The sequence below is a fragment of the Mirounga leonina genome, unplaced genomic scaffold (genome assembly GCF_011800145.1).
Source record: "Mirounga leonina isolate KUSES-001 unplaced genomic scaffold, KU_Mleo_1.0 Mir_129, whole genome shotgun sequence".
Classification (NCBI taxonomy): Eukaryota; Metazoa; Chordata; class Mammalia; order Carnivora; family Phocidae; genus Mirounga; species Mirounga leonina.
The window spans coordinates 25,090,676-25,108,363 of record NW_023270323.1 but is presented as its reverse complement, the minus strand read 5'-3'; the positions used below and the strand labels follow the sequence as shown (position 1 = coordinate 25,108,363).

General features: G+C 41.7%; 1 protein-coding gene across 1 annotated transcript in view; it reads left to right on the top strand.

The window, feature by feature from the left end:
* The first annotated feature begins 2,039 nt into the window (after positions 1 to 2,039).
* MOB1B (MOB kinase activator 1B) overlaps positions 2,040 to 17,688 on the top strand; it is a 65,363-nt gene continuing 49,714 nt past the window's right edge. The window contains exon 1 of the mRNA XM_035004847.1: positions 2,040 to 2,422. Coding sequence (XP_034860738.1) covers positions 2,409 to 2,422 — 14 coding nt within the window. The 5' untranslated portion in view covers positions 2,040 to 2,408. The remainder of the gene's footprint in view (positions 2,423 to 17,688) is intronic.

Here is a 17,688-nt window from a genome sequence, read left to right as displayed (position 1 = left end):
CCAATAATAAACTTGACAGATCGAGAAATTCAGTATTTATTGAGCAAGTGCAGAGTCCATGCAAGAAATCTTTTATGATTTTTGTCTTATGAACTAAGATTCTAACAATTGTACTGAAAGTAACACCTTCTAAAAAGTTCTAAAACTGGCTTCTCGAAAACAAAAATCAATTTCGAAGTCATGGTGCTTCAAAACAGCAAAAGTGGGCTGACAATGATAAGAGGGTTAGTAGTTTTATTAAACTATGCCGTTTATAAATATAACAGGAATTTTTTTTTAAAGATTTTATTTATTTATTTGAGAGAGAGAATGAGAGACAGAGAGCATGAGAGGGAGGAGGGTCAGAGGGAGAAGCAGATTCCCCGCCGAGCAGGGAGCCCGATGCGGGACTCGATCCCGGGACTCCAGGATCATGACCTGAGCCGAAAGCAGTCGCCCAACCAACTGAGCCACCCAGGCCCTCATTTTAACAGGGGTGAGACTGTTGTTCTAACAGGTTAACTGATTTACTCTTCCCAAACATAATTTCCTAATCTGGTAATTCAAGCTTTACTTTCAGAAGACCCTCAAGGAATTAAATAGTAAATTAGTAGTACCAAATCAAGATCTGGGCTTTTGTCATAAATCCATTATTTTCACTATATTAAGATAAATCCTTTCTCCCCCTTCTTTCCTCCATCTTTTGAGTCTTTAAGTCTTCTCAAATTACTTCAGTGACCTCTGCTATTTCCGAGATCATGTCAAGAATCCAATATTTCCTTCTGTTTAAAAAAAACGGTTTCATTTACTGACATACTGAACTAATACTGCACAAACCTCTCAGAATATATTTCATATTGTTACTTTTTTTTTTTTAAGATTTTATTTATTTATTTGACAGAGAGACACAGCGAGAGAGGGAACACAAACAGGGGGACTGGGAGAGGGAGAAGCAGGCTTTCCCTGCTCTCTTTTTTTTTTTTAAGATTTTATTTATTTATTTGACAGAGAGAGACACAGAGAGAGAGGGAACACAAGCAGGGGGAATGGGAGAGGGACAAGCAGACTTCCCACTGAGCAGGAGCCCAGATGGGGGGGGGGTCTCAATCCCAAGACCCTGGGATCATGACCTGAGCCGAAGGCAGATACGCTCAACTGACTGAGCCACCCAGGCACCCCAAATAGCTGTACATTATTTAAGTTTTGTTCAGATACTTTGAAAACTTACTTGTGGATTTGATGCATGTTGTGAATAAAGAAGATGGACATCTCTTGTGTAAAATAAATGGGTACTCGAATTGATAATGTTGTGGTAGGCTGGTCATCAGTGGCAATGCTGATTAAGCACTTATGGGGCCCAAGACCATTATAACCATTGGACCTTCTGCTGCACAAAACATTCTAGAGGCTGATTCAGTATCCTTTATAGAGAGTCCTGCATTTCGGAGTTAAGGGGTTCAGGGCCAGGCTTTATAATCTATTTAAGAATGCTCCACATACCTTGAATATGTCACTACAGCAGTTTTCCCAGCTACTTATGACAGCCTAACTTGCCTGTCGAAACACTGATGGACCCTGACCTCTCGTAGTTCAGGGTTTTAAGATACAACCATAAAACGACAGGGAGCTTGATTTAGACTTTCTCTCTTCTGGCCGAACCACACCCAAACCATTCCAAACACGTTAAACTTCCTTTTTATTTGCTAGCAAAGAGACTCCATAACCTTTCATCATCCTTTGCTGAACACTTGCAGCGGGCAGAACTCTGGTGGCAGTTCCATCCCTCACTGCAGAACCCTGACATCCCAGAGTTGAAGCCCACTTCCTTCCTGACTGCTGAAACCCAGCTAAGCAGTTCGGAGGGCTCTGCCACGACCCCCAACTGGGTGGACGGGCCTTCCCTGGCCTGGCGGCTCCAGTGTGCTCGCTGGGCGTGGTCCGGGGCTGCAAGGATGTCCAGAACTTGGCTGACCCACCGCCACAGCGGGAGGAGGAGGGTGGGCGTGCGCCGCTCTCGCGAGAGCTCGCGGCGCGAGGGCCGCGGGGGGCTAGGGGTTAGGAGGGGAAGAGGAGGAGGAAGAGGAGGAGGAGGAAGAAGAGGAGGAGTCCGGGCAGGTGCGGCGAGCAGCTCGGCAGCCGCGGCGGCTGTTCTCCGGGGAGCGGGCGTGTGGCCCTTTCCCCGCCTTCTTCTCCTTCCCCTCCCAGTGAGTGATTCGGGCCGTGCGCTTCCCACTTCCGCCCCCTCAGCCTGCCATCGGAACTAGGGAAGCCGAACAAGTTGTGGCAGTCGAGCAGCCGGCGCTCCCCTTCCTCCTCCTCTCCTCCTCCTCTTTTCTCCTTCCCTCTTCTTCCCTGGCCGCTGCCGGAACCGCCGCCGACGCCCCGAGGCCTAGAGACCGCCGAGCCCCCCAGCGCACGCCGCGGCCGACATGAGCTTCTTGTTGTGAGTAGCCAGGCCCCGCGCGCGCCGGCTTTGTTCGGGAGACCAGGGCCGGGGGCCCCAGCTCGCCTTGCCCCTTGCTGCCCGGGCCGGGCATTCCAGTGGAGAAGGTCCCTGGGAACATGCCCGGTGCGCTGGCGCTGCCTGACGGCTGTCGCCTCCACAACCCGCTTCGAGCTCGCCTGGAGCCCTGCAGCCCCCAAGGAGGCTCATTCTCCCCGGACCCCAAGTCCTGACACACCCCGGTGCCTGGATCTGCATTTCTCCATCACCCCGGTTCTCTTCTCTCTTCTCTTGGGTTTGTGGGTTTGGACGCCCAGCACAGATACCACCCACTCCCCCTTATGCCCCCTACGCGTCGCGTGCCCGGTGGCCCTGTCCCCGTTTCACTTGCCAATTGCATTTTTCTGGGTCCCAAGCATAGAAAATCGGGGGTTATACTTTTCCCTGTCACCCCAGCACCCCTTTAACTTCCCTCTTAGGTTTTAGGAGTGGAAAGTTGGGGTGACAAGTCCTGTGGATATAACACCCTTAATGAGGCAGCTTTCGGGTCGGGATCCCATGGGTCTTGGGGTCTGGAGCAGCTCCTTACTTCCCCGAGGCGCCCTTCTTCCCAGTGTGCTCCCCTGAAAAGTACGGGCTTTATCTTTTTAGACAACCACCAAGTAGTCTGAGTATTGTGCCCCGGGGTTGATTAGGTCCGCTGGGGAGTTGTTTTGCAAATCATTTGTAAATGCCGACTTAACGTCACATTTAGGGCTGGTCATTATTTCATTTACTTAACCTTTACTGTAGACGAGTTTGGGGGGATGGGCAGAAAGATGGGATGGCCAAATGGGGGTATGGAGGCAGCAGCCAGCCTCAGGTCGTCAGTAAACAGGACATTACACCCTTGGAATTCCTCTTTTGAAAGCTTCGTTGTGATTCACCTATGTTTAAATCGGTGGTTAGAAAGCTCATAAAAACTCAGAGATTGAAACTCGCACCACATACTCCTTTACTGTTGTGGATAGAATAGCATTTTTCTTCACAACAATGACAATAGCAGTTCTGTTCCGATTCTCCCACCTGTAATTTTTAGTCATCACGTTGGCACTTGGATCCTGAGAATTTAATTAACTCTTAATTTCACGTGCTCAGATGTAGAATATTAATCGTTTTTCAAGCATTCGAGCAATACTGAGTGATCACAGAAGGCTAACTGGCAGGCCGAATTGCTGTTTCTCATATGCACAGGAGTCCTGGCTTGTGTCACCCTGCCTAACGTATGTGAGTTTGTGAATCTCTTTCTTAGGCTCATCCTAGAAGTTGATTCTGAGTTTGTCGTGTAGGTAGTGCTAGATGAGAGGACTGGGTGACTTCGTGAAAGACTTTGTTTCCTATTTTAGATTGAATCAAGATACCCAGGTATCTCAGCCTGAAGCTTCTCATGTTGACTATATTTTACATTGCTGATGTTTGGTTTCTTCAAGAATTTAAAAGCTGTCTTCAAAATAGCAATGTAGGTGATGTCCATGACTACTGCTGATGGGCTTATGTCTCTTGGAACTCATAGCTAAATTGGTTGGAGCAGGGAAGAACCATATTTGGCTGAAACTAGGGGATGGAGAAGGTTTTGGTGGTATTTTCTGAATGCAAATAGAATAGTATCCTGTTTTTACATGGCTCAGTATTTAATAGTTACAGAAATGCAGTGGACAAGTTCATTTCTCCTGAAGCATACTAGTTACATAAGAAAAATCTTGCCATAATGAATATAGATATATAGCACCTTAGAGGGTTTGTACTATTTGGAGCACAATTTTGCAGTCGGGTCTCATATAGCAGTTAATGTATTCCCAACATATTTAGCCGTTGTGCTTGACAATACAGAAAAGTAAATCCAACCTTCCTGGTTTGGGGTTTTGTACACCAGTAGTTTAAAATCTAAAGTGGAGACCTCATAGATAGAAATAATTATTATCAGACATGAAAGAACAAAGTTTTGGTTATTTCATATGTATGTTATTTGGTATAGCTTTCTGAATATTATTTCTCTACCAGTAGGTAAGCAGAGAAATTAAGAGTTGCAGGTTAGGAAATAAATATAAATATTTTCCTCTAGTTCTTGGAAGCCTACTTGTAAGGCTACTGTGAGTGGATGGAGCTGAGGAATGTTTATGAAGGTGCTGACTCATAACTCCTTAGGGCTTTAAGACAGAAGGAAAGAATTATTGATTAAAAAAATCATTTAATGTGCCAGGCACTGATGTTGGCACTGGATATCATTTATGAACAAAACCAACAAAAATTCCTGTATTAGTTCAGCTTATGTTTTGGTAAGTGACCATAAACACTGAATGTCAGTAAATTATATTACATGGTAGAGGATGTAGGTACCATGGAACAAAGTAGAGCAGGGTAAAGAGGTTTTTTTGGATAGGGAGATGAGGTAGATTAGGTAATCTCCAGAGGATGCCCAGATAATCAGCAGCAGTGATACCTTTTGTAGCTTTTGTACAAATGCTGAGAATAAGCTTGTATGGCATATGTAGATATGACTGGGACAAAGCTTTGGTTGTGCTGCAAATTGGCCTTTGTGTATCTTCAGATTAATAAGCTAAACTCCCAAATGTACATAGGGAAACTTCACAGGAACCTAATTTAACTTTGTAGATTCAAATCTTTAAACATCCTCAGCACCTGCTGTGTGCTAAGTAAGCATTGTGCAAGATGTGGGACTCCAGAGTGGTAGACAGTTTATAAATAGTCATCTGTAATAGATGCAGTACAATCATGGGGGGTCTAAGAATATGGAGCAATTTGTTTTATTTGGGCTGGAGGAAGGCTTCATGAAAGAAGTGATGGATAGTTAATGGGATGTATAACAAGGGTTCTCTAAAAGGGTATGGGGAACTGGAAGATTTCAGTCAGAGGAGACATCATAGAGATACGAACTTGGTTGTGAATTGTCCATTTTCAGGTTTGTCCAAGAGGCTGTGGAATTGTGGAGCTAGATGGGATCCATCCATAACATAGCTTGCTCAGCCTCTTAGTAAAATGGCAAAATCATCGACATCAGGTTACTGGTCTAATTATGGGGTTGGGTTCAATCGGAACACAGGTAGGTCTCTTAGGGTTTTTCCTATATGGCATTTTATGCATATAACATTCAGGGAAATTTAGGATCAGAGTGAGTTCTCAACATTCGCTCAAAGTATATTGAGTGTTCTCTATGTTTCTAGCATTTTGAAATTGCTAGTCTCTTCTGACCAGTAGAATTTCACAGAAATACTTGACTTGGAGAAGACCAAGGTATTATTTCCTAATGTAGGGCTACTTGGTTGGAACAGAATTAAAACAAATACTTGTAGTTAACTTTAAAATGGAAGTTGGAGGAAAGGTGGTTTAGGGATGTGAATGAATATAAACCAGGTCTGTTTCTGTATAGGAAGAATCAAAGAGATAGGTTGGGAAAAGAAAGAAATATTTATTGAGCATTATGCTGGGTAACTTCAGTTTATCTTTTCTAAAAAATAGCAATTTAGGGACGCCTGGGTGGCTCAGTCAGTTAAGCGGCTTCCTTTCTGCTCAGGTCATGATCCCAGGGTCCTGGGATTGAGCCCCGCATCGGGCTCCCTGCTCGGTGGGGAGCCTGCTTCTCCCTCTCCCTCTGCTTGTGCTCTCTCTGTCAAAATCTTTAAAAAAATAAAAATTAAAAATAGCAATTTAGGAAAGGAGATGTAGCTGTGTTTATATGTCTGTCTCTGTCATCCTCTATCTTTCCCCCCACCCCCAGTAATCCCAGCATCTTTGTTTTAAGGCAAATGAGTTGACTGACGTGAGTGCTTCAGCATCTTCACCTATGAAAGGAGTTAATAATAATGTTATCATTGGGGCGCCTGGGTGGCTCAGTTGGTTAAGCGGCTGCCTTCGGCTCAGGTCATGATCCCAGGGTGCTGGGATCGAGCCCCACATCAGGCTCCCTTCTTGGCGGAGAGTCTGCTTCTTCCTCTCCCTCTGTCTGCCGCTCTGCCTACTTGTGTTCTCTATCTCTCTGTCAAATAAATAAAATCTTTAAAAAAAAATAATAATGTTATCATTAATAATAAATCTTGCTAAGTACTTGCCATGTGCCAGGCACTAAATGTTTTAAATGATTAACTCAGTTCAGTAACTAGCAGGAACCCTAGTAATTTGTTCAGAATTATGTAGCCAGTGATACAGCTGGGGTCTGAATCCTAGCGGTCTAGATCCAGGGATTCTGCCTCATACTGTTGTATCTGTAATTGATAAAATTATATAAAAAGATAGTATTCAAATAGGTGTTGATTTTAAGAGAAGTCTCTGTTCCCAGGTATTAATATTTCATACTCCTGGGACTGTTTGTTAAGGGTCACCAAGAATATAATGGTAGAAGAAAAAAATACATAAACTTTTAAATTTAAATAATACTTTAAAATTATTTTTGACCTCCATTTTTAATGTAAAAATAATACACATGTTGGAGAAATCACAATATAGTGCTAAGAAAAGGAAGAAAATAAAAGTCACTCATGATTACACCTTCCAAAATAACTGTTATTTGTATTGTGTGATACAGTTTCCTAATCTTTTCTGCCATGTTTCTACCATATATAGATTAGGTTTTTCATTTGGGAATTTTTTATGTCAGTAAACATCATTTAGCAACATCATTTTGAATGGCTTTTGACCAAGTGTTAACAGTTTTGTTGCCTGACAACCTGATTTAATATGTTATGTTTTTTTGAGGGGGAGAGGGCATAGAGTAAGTGTGGTCATCTTTTTAGAACTACAGTTTGGGAATTGTAGATATTTGGCTGGCTTTAGTTTATTTTTCCTCTCTAATATAGGATTGCTTTTGCTTTACATTACTGAATGCAAAATAATTACTATGTGATTACTTTTACCATTACTGACTTTTTTCCCCTCTGTATAGTTGCAGAGTTTTTGTACTCTGGATTTTCTAATATACAAAAGCACTTTTCAGCTGTATATTCGATTAGGAGGTATTGAGGCAGAATAGCTTTGGGTTACTTGAAAAATATGAAAAAAAATGGTACCTGTTAGGAATGTTGAATTAAGTCCTACAGAGAATTCTTTTTTTTTTTTTTAACTCTCCTTTTCTTTCCACGTTTCCATTTTTTAAAATTGAGATATAATTGATGTATAGCGTTGTATTAGTTTTCCTCTCTGTCAGTTATCTAACTTAAGGCCATCTTTTATAGAGCATTTAGTTAAAAGTGTAGCTGTGAAACCTGTTCTTTTGCAGAAAGTAGTTTTTAAATTTTATTTTGAAAGATTTTTGAATTTTTAGAAAAGTTACGGGGCGCCTGGGTGGCTCAGCCGTTAGGCGTCTGCCTTCGGCTCACGTCATTATCACGAGGTCCAGGGATTGAGCCCCCCGCATCGGGCTCCCTGCTCAGTGGGAAGCCGGCTTCTCCCTCTCCCACTCCCCCTGCTTGTGTTCCCTCTCTTGCTGTCTCTCTCTGTCAAATAAATAAAATCTTTAAAAAAAAAAAAAAAAGAAAAGCTGCAAAGAATGGCACAAAGAATTCCTACATAGTTTTTATCCAGAGACCCTATTTAGTGTCATCTATTGCTCCCATAATGTTATCCTCAGCGGAAGGATCCAGTCATGAATCACACCCAGTTTTGTTCTGCAGCCTTCTTCAAACTGAAATGTTTCCTTAGTTTCTCCTTGCCTTTCAGGACCTTGATATTTTTGAGGATTATAGTCCAGTCATTTTGTGGAATATCCCTCAGTTTGAGTTTGTCATGTTTTCTGGTGGTTAGACCTGGTTCTGCATTTGGGGCAAAAATATCACAGAAGTGTTCCGTGTTTATCTTACAGCTTCTTACCAGGTGCATATAATGTATGTTTGTCCATTATTGGAATTGATCCTTTGATTAAAGTGTCTACAAAGATTCTCCATTGTGAAGTTATTATATCTTTTTTTTCCTCTTAGTAATTAATATTTTGTGGGGAGGTGTTTTGAGACTGTGTGACTGTCTCATACCTCATTTTGTTTTCATCCAGTAGTTTTAGTGTTCACTGATGTTTCTTGTCTAAATTATTATTATGATGGTTGTGTTCTAATTCTGTCATTGCTTTTACATTTATTATTTGACATTTTTACTGAGAACTTACTCTTCCTATTTATTTATTGATCTATCAGTGTGGGCACTTAGATTCCTGTTTTATTTAATAAGTTATAATCTATAACTATACTTAATTTTGGTGCTCATAATATCTGTTTTGGCTAGTGGGAGTCTTATTCGAGCTGGCTTCTATGTCTCTCTGCTTCTCTCTGTCTTTCCTAGCTTTCTGGCACAACCAGATATTCCAGGTTTATCCTATACTTTCTCTGCCCTATCCCTGCAAATGGTCATTTCTCTAAAGCTGTTGGTTCTGTTCATTGAAAAATACTATTGAGAAAACAGAATGTAGGTAATTGGTATGCTCATTACTGCAGATATGTTTCTGCTCCCAGACCCTCTCAGTGGACAGTGCTAGAAAACAACATTTCCACACACATTTACATACATAGATATTTTTTTCTATCTGTATATATTGAATGAGTTCACACTAATACCTGCAGTTCTGAGCCAAGTAGCACAGGGTTCATCCTAGCCTTCTCCCTTTACATATTTTTTACTTTGTTAGTGAAAAACCAGGCTCCCATAATCCTCAACATAATGTATTTGCTCAAACCACTGTATATAGCCATTCTCCTAACCCTTCCTGGCCACCCTTCTTGTGGCATGGGCCTCCACATGTCATCCACGTCTCCTGAACATGTGCGGGCCCCTGCTTCAGCCATATTACTATTGAAAGCAGTCTGAGACTCCACTGTGTATGGTATGGGTGTGACAGTAATCTAATCTTTTCTCTGAATCCTGTGTTTAGGATACCTCAGATGGTGGGAGGATTAGAGATACAGATATGTGAAAGGCCTAGCTCAATAAATTCTAGTTAAGTACAGCAGTGATACCTAGTTCATTATCGATAACTCAGCAGTGTCATGATTGCTAGTATCTGTTATTATTTTTTATTGACATAGTCATCATTTCTGATTACTTAAATCATAGCCAATTTCTGTAGGTTTATAATCATATGTATCAGTGCTGCTTTGATTTTCTGCAGTTAGAACTTAAAAGCAGGAGTTTGAAGGTAAGCAAATATTTGGGTAATAGTTTATGTCATAGCCAAGTAGCCTTATTATTTATAAAGAAAAGTTTGAATTTTCTTTTATTGCTACTATTGTTTTATCTTTCAGCCTAAATCCTTTTGTTCTCAAATTGAAATTTGATGGAAATAGTTCAGTAGTTGTGGTTTTGGGTATTAGAGAAATATTTTTTTGTGTGTTTCTTTGTAGAAGTAGGTAATGGTATAACAAACACTTTCTTGGGACACCTGGGTGGCTCAGTCAGTTAAGTGTCTGCCTTCGGCTCAGGTCATGATCCCAGCATCCTGGGATCGAGTCCCGCATGGGGCTCCCTGCTCAGTGGGGAGCCTGCTTCTCCCTCTCTGCCTGCCACTCCCCCCCCCCGCTTGTGTGCTCTCTCTCTCTCAAATAAATAAATAAAATCTTAAAAGCAAAAAAACAAAACCCAAGTGCTTTCTTAATATTCAGTGTAAATATAGAATAATTAAGTAGAAGCAGTAGGGGTGAAAACATTTTATGGCAACTTTTCTGGTTATCTTGGTGCCTAGATCATGTTCCAGACAGAGCAGCAGCATGGCCTCTTTGCTCTGTAGAGAATCTGTTTGCTTGTTAGTGCCCTATAGCATTAGATTTAACTGCTGAAATAACTTTGTTTAAAAATTCCCCATGGTTATAGTTTTTTACACATGTATGCCTGATTCCATTCTCCCTAACTCTTCCCCACATCCTGCCAAATGTTCAGCTGGCCCTCTTATTTTCAACTCTTAAAAATTTCACTTTTGAATCCGTGAACAACAAACCGATTTGACAAAGCCAAATTCTCTCAACTGGAGCACAGCTTTGTTTTGAGGACTGATGCTTGCTTGTGTCTCTAGTCTATTGTTAGGGACTCCCAAGGGGGTCTTAACAGTCAGCCTGTTTACCTTTTAATCAATCCTTTGTCAACCTTGTCAATTTTTGTTTTTTTGGTTTTTTTTTAAAGTAAATTCTACCTCCAACATGCAGCTCCAACTCTACCGACTGAGCCAGCCAGGTACCCCAACCTTGCAGTTTTTAATTTGGGAAATGACAAGTTATCAAGAACAAAAATAAAAGTTTTTTTTTTTCTTCCAAACTACAGGTACAGCCAAACTGTTCCAAAAAGTACAAAGTACAATTAGAAGTTGCTAGACATTTGGGAACCAAAATGTGCCTCAATGGAGATATATTGATTTTAGCTTTTGCTTAAGTGGGAACATAATTTGGATGTTGGGACTGTATTCTCTCGTGATAACTCTAGGTTCTAGAGATAACTTTTTTTTTTTTTTTTTGACAGAGAGACAGTGAGAGAGGGAACACAAGCAGGGGGAGTGGGAGAGGGAGAAGCAGGCTTCCCACAGAGCAGGGAGCCCGATGTGGGGCTCGATCCCAGGACCCTGAGATCATGACCTGAGCTGAAGGCAGACGCTTAATGACTGAGCCACCCAGGCGGCCCAGAGATAACTTTATTATTATTTTTTAATGCCATTCAACATTTAGAAAAAAGTACCACTGTCATTTTATAGCAGCATTCGGAAGAAAGGTTGCTGTTGGCTCTCTGGGGACAGAAGGCTACCGCCAGGATTAAGGAGATCAATATCTCTACATAATTATAGCTCTTGATAAATCTACTTTAGATCCTTAAAGTGTGAAGCTTTGGTATCACCTAGGAGCATGTTAGAAATGCAAGATTTCAGGCCTGAAACCTTGAATTAGAATGAATTTTAAGATTCCTAGGCACGTTCAAGTTTGAGAAGCTTTAGATAATAGCAAGTGGACGATGCCTGTATATTGAGTTAACTGATTCAAAATAAGGTAAAGAAGAAAAATCCTTGAGATTCAATATAGCACTACCTCGGGGCGCCTGAATGGGTCAGTCATTGAGCATCTGCCTTCGGCTCAGGTCATGATCCCAGGGTCCTGGGATCAAGCCCTGCGTCAGGCTCCCTGCTCTGTGGGAAACCTGCTTCTCTCTCTCCCACTCCCCCTGCTTGTGTTCCCTCTCTTCGCTGTCTTTCTCTCTGTCAAAAAATAAATAAAATCTTAAAAAAAACCCAAACAGGGCGCCTGGGTGGCTCAGTTGGTTAAGCGACTGCCTTTGGCTCAGGTCATGATCCTGGAGTCCCGGGATCGAGTCCCGCATCGGGCTACCTGCTCAGCAGGGAGTCTGCTTCTCCCTCTCCCACACCCCCCTCTTGTGCTCTTTCTCTCTCTCACTTTCTCTCTCAAATAAATAAAATCTTTAAAAAAAAAAAAAAACCCAAACATATATATATAGCACTACCTCTGTTCTTGGATACATTCTGTGAGTCCCTGACAGATTCAGTGCTTGACCAAACTTTAGTCAGGCTCTTGAACCTTCTTCTAGGCTCATCTGTGCACTTATAAAGTTTACTTTCAGCAGGAACCCTGCTTGTTCAGTTTAACCAGAAGCCCCTCCCCCAATTTCAAAATCTGATTTAGCTTCGTCATCCTCCACTGTCCCTCCAGGTGATGTTTGATCACCTGGCCTGTCTTCAGCAAGAATCCCATTAGGTCAGTTTAGCCAGAACCCTCCTAACCCTGATGTTTTCTCCTAGTAATTTTCTGTCCACTCATCACCATACCCTGCTCCTACTTGCTGTAATTCCTTGCACATGCTGTATTTAGATTTGAACCCAATCTCTACCTGTGCTCCGCCCCCCTAGTGTAAAATCCCATTGCACTGGTTCCTATATCTATCTCATCGTTCCTGAATAAAGTCTGCCTTACTGTCTTTGACAATTGTCACTATTTTTTTTTTTTTTAAGATTTTATTTATTTATTCGTAAGAGACAGAGATGGAGAGAGGCAGAGGGAGAAGCAGGCTCCCAAGGAGCAGGGAGCCCGATGCGGGACTCGATCCCAGGACCCTGGGATCATGACCTGAGCCGAAGGCAGACGCTTAACCATCTGAGCCACCCAGGCGCCCACTATTTTTTTTCTTTAACCACTGTCAAGGAGGTTAAGTCCCTTGGTTGTCTTTGCCCATCTGTGATTATTTAAATTATTAATTAAGGTTTTTCTTCCCTTCTGGACTGTAAGTTTCATAGGGTTTGTTCACTGTTTTATTTCCCAGGATGTTTGGACCACTTTCTTCCTGCAGTTCACTTGGGTTTTTCAGGTAGAGACTGGAGTATGCTGGCAGTGGTTGGCAAAATCCCAAGGCATAGAGAGCCTCTGTGATACGGTGTTTCCTTATCACATCAGCGTCATTTGTGCCTTCCTTCCATGTCCTCCCCCACAGAGCCCAGCCATTTTATTTGCATTTCCTTTTTTATTTTATTTTTTATTTTTTGGAGGGGGAGGGGCAGCAGAGAGGGAGAGAGAGGGAATCTTAAGCAGGCTTCACGCCCAGCACAGAGCCCTGGCAGGGGGCTTCACAACCCTGAGATCGTGATCTGAGCTGAAATCAAGAGTCGCATGCTGAATCGACTGAGCCACCCAAGTGGCCTGATTTGCATTTCTTTCAACATGCAGTTCTCCTGAGTCAGCCTGCCTTTGTAAATGCTGTTCCTGTTCTTCTGGCTGGACTGCCCTTCTCCTTCCCACCCTCATTTCTTTAGCTCAAGAGCCAAGTCTTTTTCCCTACCCTGTGCCCCCTTTTCAATTTGTTGGATACCATTTCAGATTCCTTCATATTCCTTATTATAGCCCTTATCAAAAGGATACTGTACTTGTCAGTTTTCAGGCCTTTCTTCTTCATCAGAATGTGTGACCTTGCAATTTCAATTTCAAAAGCCGTTTTTAAATCTCTTCCACCTAGCACAGTGCCTAGTGTATATTACATACTCAGTAACAAAAATTTTTTTATTTTTATTTTTATTTTTTATTTTTTTTTAAAGATTTTATTTATTTATTTGACAGAGACATAGAGAGCACAGATAGGCAGAGCGGCAGGCAGAGAGAGAGGGAGAAGCAGGCTCCCCACTGAGCAGGGAGCCCTGTGTGGGGCTCGATCCCAGGACCCTGAGGTCATGACCTGAGCCAAAGGCAGCCACTTAACCGACTGAGCGACCCAGGGGACCCCCAAAATTTTGTTAAATCAGTGACATTTTCAAGTATTTTCATGGTCGTAGGTGGAGGTGTGAGTATTCCTTTTATTCTGCTCTAATTTTGACCTTCAAGAGATTTCTTGGGAAATATAAATAGGTGGCTGCTGTGCACAGAAAGGTTTGGAACACCTGTTTATTGGATTTTTATCTCACAATTTTTTTTTATATTTTAAAGATAATAAACTTTATTGCCCAGCAATTACAAGTTTTCAAACATGTATTTTTTTTTTTTTTAAGATTTTATTTATTTGACAGCGCACAAGCAGGGGGAACAGAAGGCAGAGGGAGAGGGAGAAGCAGGCTCCCCACTAAGCAGGCAGCCAGATGTGGGGCTCGATCCCAGGACCCCGGGATCATGACTTGAGCCGAAGGCAGAGGCTTAACCGACTGAGCCACCCAGGTGCCCCCAAACGTGTATTTTTCTACATAACTTATTGTGATGTGATCAGTGTTAAAGAAAATATTTTCATCATTTGTCTCAAGTCATGTCTTCTTGACCAGTTCTTCATTTTTTCTTCCAATTGCATGCCTTTGAGGCAACGAAGAATTTTAACCACGGTAGTTATGGACTTGATATTCATCTGCAGCTATCTATATGCTCATTACATGCAGTTGTGCTTTTAGTGGTTTTATTACAGCCGTCCTTTGGGGGTTTCTGGAAAACATCAGGACGACCTTCAGTCATCTTCATCTCATAGGCTTTGTTGCACCTCGAAGAGCCCAGTGACTGGCCTGCAGACGCTACTGCCCGGCCTGCTTGGCTGATGGTGCTTCAGGCACCCTCCTCCTTTGGTGTCTGCTCAGAAAAGAAAACCATCTCACAATTTTGTAGAGACCTTCTGGTCTTACCCTTTTTTCAGGATTGATATATGCCAGCCACGTTTCCTACCTGCCACTGTAAATTGTGTTCCAGTAGCAGTGAGTATGAGTACCCATTTCCTTGCATCCCTACCACCATTGCACTACTAAGAATAATAATCAAGAAAACTTGGCTTCTTGGGGTTTTCATATTAATACCAAGTAAACAAGTGGTTTTTATTTATTTATTTACGCCCAGCGTGGAGCCCAGTACGGGGCTTGAACTCACAACCCTGAGATCAAGACTTGGGCTGAGATCAAGAGTCGGATGCTTAACCGACTGAGCCACCCAGGCACCCCTGAAGTAAACAACTTAATGGTAAAGATTCGTCCAAAGAATTTCTGTCCCCTTTATTTATTTTTTCTTTCTTTCTTTTTTTTTTTTTTTAAAGATTTATTTATTTATTTGACAGAGAGAGACACACAGTGAGAGAGGGAACACAAGCATGGGGAGTGGGAGAGGGGGAAGCAGGCTTCCCGCTGAGCAGGGAGCCCGATGCAGGGCTTGATCCCAGGACCCTGGAATCATGACCTGAGCCGAAGGCAGACATCTAACGACTGAGCCACCCAGGTGCCCCATTTTTTTTTTTTTTTAAAGATTTATTTATTTGACAGAGACAAAGCTAGAGAGGGAACACAAGCAGGGGGAGTGGGAGGGGAGAAGCAGGCTTCCCGCTGAGCGGGAGCCCAATGTGGGGCTTGAGCCCAGGACCCTGAGACCATGACCTGAGCCGAAGGCAGACGCTTAACAACTGAGCCACCCAGGCGCCCTGTCCCCTTTCTTTCTTTCTTTCTTTCTTTTTTTTTTTTTTTTTAAAGATTTTATTTATTTATTTGACAGAGAGAGAGCTAGCGAGAGCAGGAACACAAGCAGGGGGAGTGGGAGAGGGAGAAGCAGGCTTCCCGCCGAGCAGGGAGCCCAATGTGGGACTCGATCCCAGGACCCTGGGATCATGACCTGAGCCGAAGGCAGACGCCTAGCGGCTGAGCCACCCAGGCACCCCTGTCCCCTTTATTTTTAACAAAATAGTTAGAGTACTTGCTTCCATTACCATCAGTCTTTTTCCTCTTTTATTTTGAAAGGGTAAAATAATATATTTTATGTTATAATTTAGAATGGAGCTCTTTGTTAATAATTAAAATTTAAAAATTAACTGTCATATAAAAATAATAGACTATAATTAAAAATTTTTTGTTGATAAATGTGTTTAATGGTCACAAAATTAAGTTTTAAAATACTAATAACTTATTAGGAAAATACTAATTTTCTCCAAGATCTGCACAGATAATAGTCTGTAAAGGGGGATTTTACAAAATGAAATATTTATTTATTTATTTTTAAAGATTTTATTTATTTATTTGACACAGAGAGAGAGACAGCGAGAGAGGGAACACACAAGCAGGGGGAGTGGGAGAAGGAGAAGCAGGCTTCCAGCGGAGCAGGGAGTCCGACGCGGGGCTCAATCCCAGAACCCCGGGATCAGGACCTGAGCTGAAGGCAGACGCTTAATGACTGAGCCACCCAGGCGCCCCCAAAATGAAATATTTAACTTGAATTTCTTGTTATATTTCTGATATTTTAATGCAGATAATACACCAATAATTTAATGCAAATAATGAACATGTTTGGGAGGCAGATGGCATACTTGGAGCTGTAAAAACGACTTATAGATTCTGAAGATAGATTTAAAGCTGCTTTTGACTTATTTTAACATACTGCTTTTCTCATGGAGTCTGATAGGGAGCTCTGCCTCTCTGTATTATTTTTCTCTCTGTATTATTTCGAGGTAGAGAGTTTTTTCCCCCCAAAATATGAGTAAATAGTAGTATCTAATTGCTGTTGAATCTGAAGCATATGCTTTTATGAAGTGCTTATAGTTTTGGGCATTTATAGGCTGACTATTTTAAGCCTGAGTAAGTTAATTGGTATCACAACTCAGAACACTTTATCATTTTATCAGTAAATACTTCGCATATTTGTATATGTGAGAAACCCTGCTAACTTTAATGAATTTGTTCCTTTTTCTGATACTTACATTTCACTTAGTTCAAAAAAGAAACTGGAGATGAGGAGAGATTTTTGCAATTAGTTTTATGCATTTTTTTTCTTTTTCTCTTCTTTGGTGGTTTTCACTGATTTGTGTTATCCTTTCATAGTTTTAAATGGCTGCAGTTGAAGCCCATTGCAGGTACTGGGGAGCTTTGCTGAATCCCAGATAATGCAAAAATGTTATTTTTACAGTATTAGGATTAAAGGGGATTTTTTTTTTTAATTGTACTGTTCCTGTACAATTCCAGGAGTTGGTTTTTTTTGTTTGCTTGTTTGTTTTTTAAAGATTTTATTTATTTATTTGAGAGAGAGAGAGCACATGAGAGGGGGGAAGGTCAGAGGGCGAAGCAGACTCCCTGCCGAGCCCGGAGCCCGATGCGGGACTCGATCCAGGGACTCCAGGATCATGACCTGAGCTGAAGGCAGTCGCTTAACCAACTGAGCCACCCAGGCGCCCTTCTGGGAGTTTTATATAGCCCTTTCTCTGCCTTGTGTTCCCAAGTTTGACTGCATCTGATTATTTTCATAGGGGCTTTCCTGACATCACACTGGTAACTACAAGCTACAGGTCTTTGCTATAAAAGATAAAAAGATGGTATGAATGTATTTAACTGATACCAGTTATTGAGTGCTGACTATGCACAGGGTGGTTTTTTACATTTCTGTACATATCATTTAGTTTTCAGAACTATCCTACATGGTAGGTGTTATGATTTCTCTTTTTTGTAATCAGAATGATTAAGTAGCTTACCTAAAGCCATATAACTAGTACAAGCCAAATAAGGGATTTCAGGGTACCCAACTGCAAAATTCAAGGTTTCTGCTATTCCACATGAAATAGATAATGGCCTGAGTTAAATGTTATTATAATGTATAATGTTATTCCAGGGACATAGGATTCCAATTAACAGTCACTGTTCTCCCACTACTCTGTGCTACATGCTGCTTTTACAAATCTCAACTTGATATGTATTTAATTGATGGCTTTTGGTTTTTTCAGAAACCATTGGTTTATCAAATTGATTGAATCTGGCAGTTTCTAAGGTGAATGAATCTTTTTGAAACAGTTGGGTAGTAGAGCTAAGTAGTAGCAGCCACCAG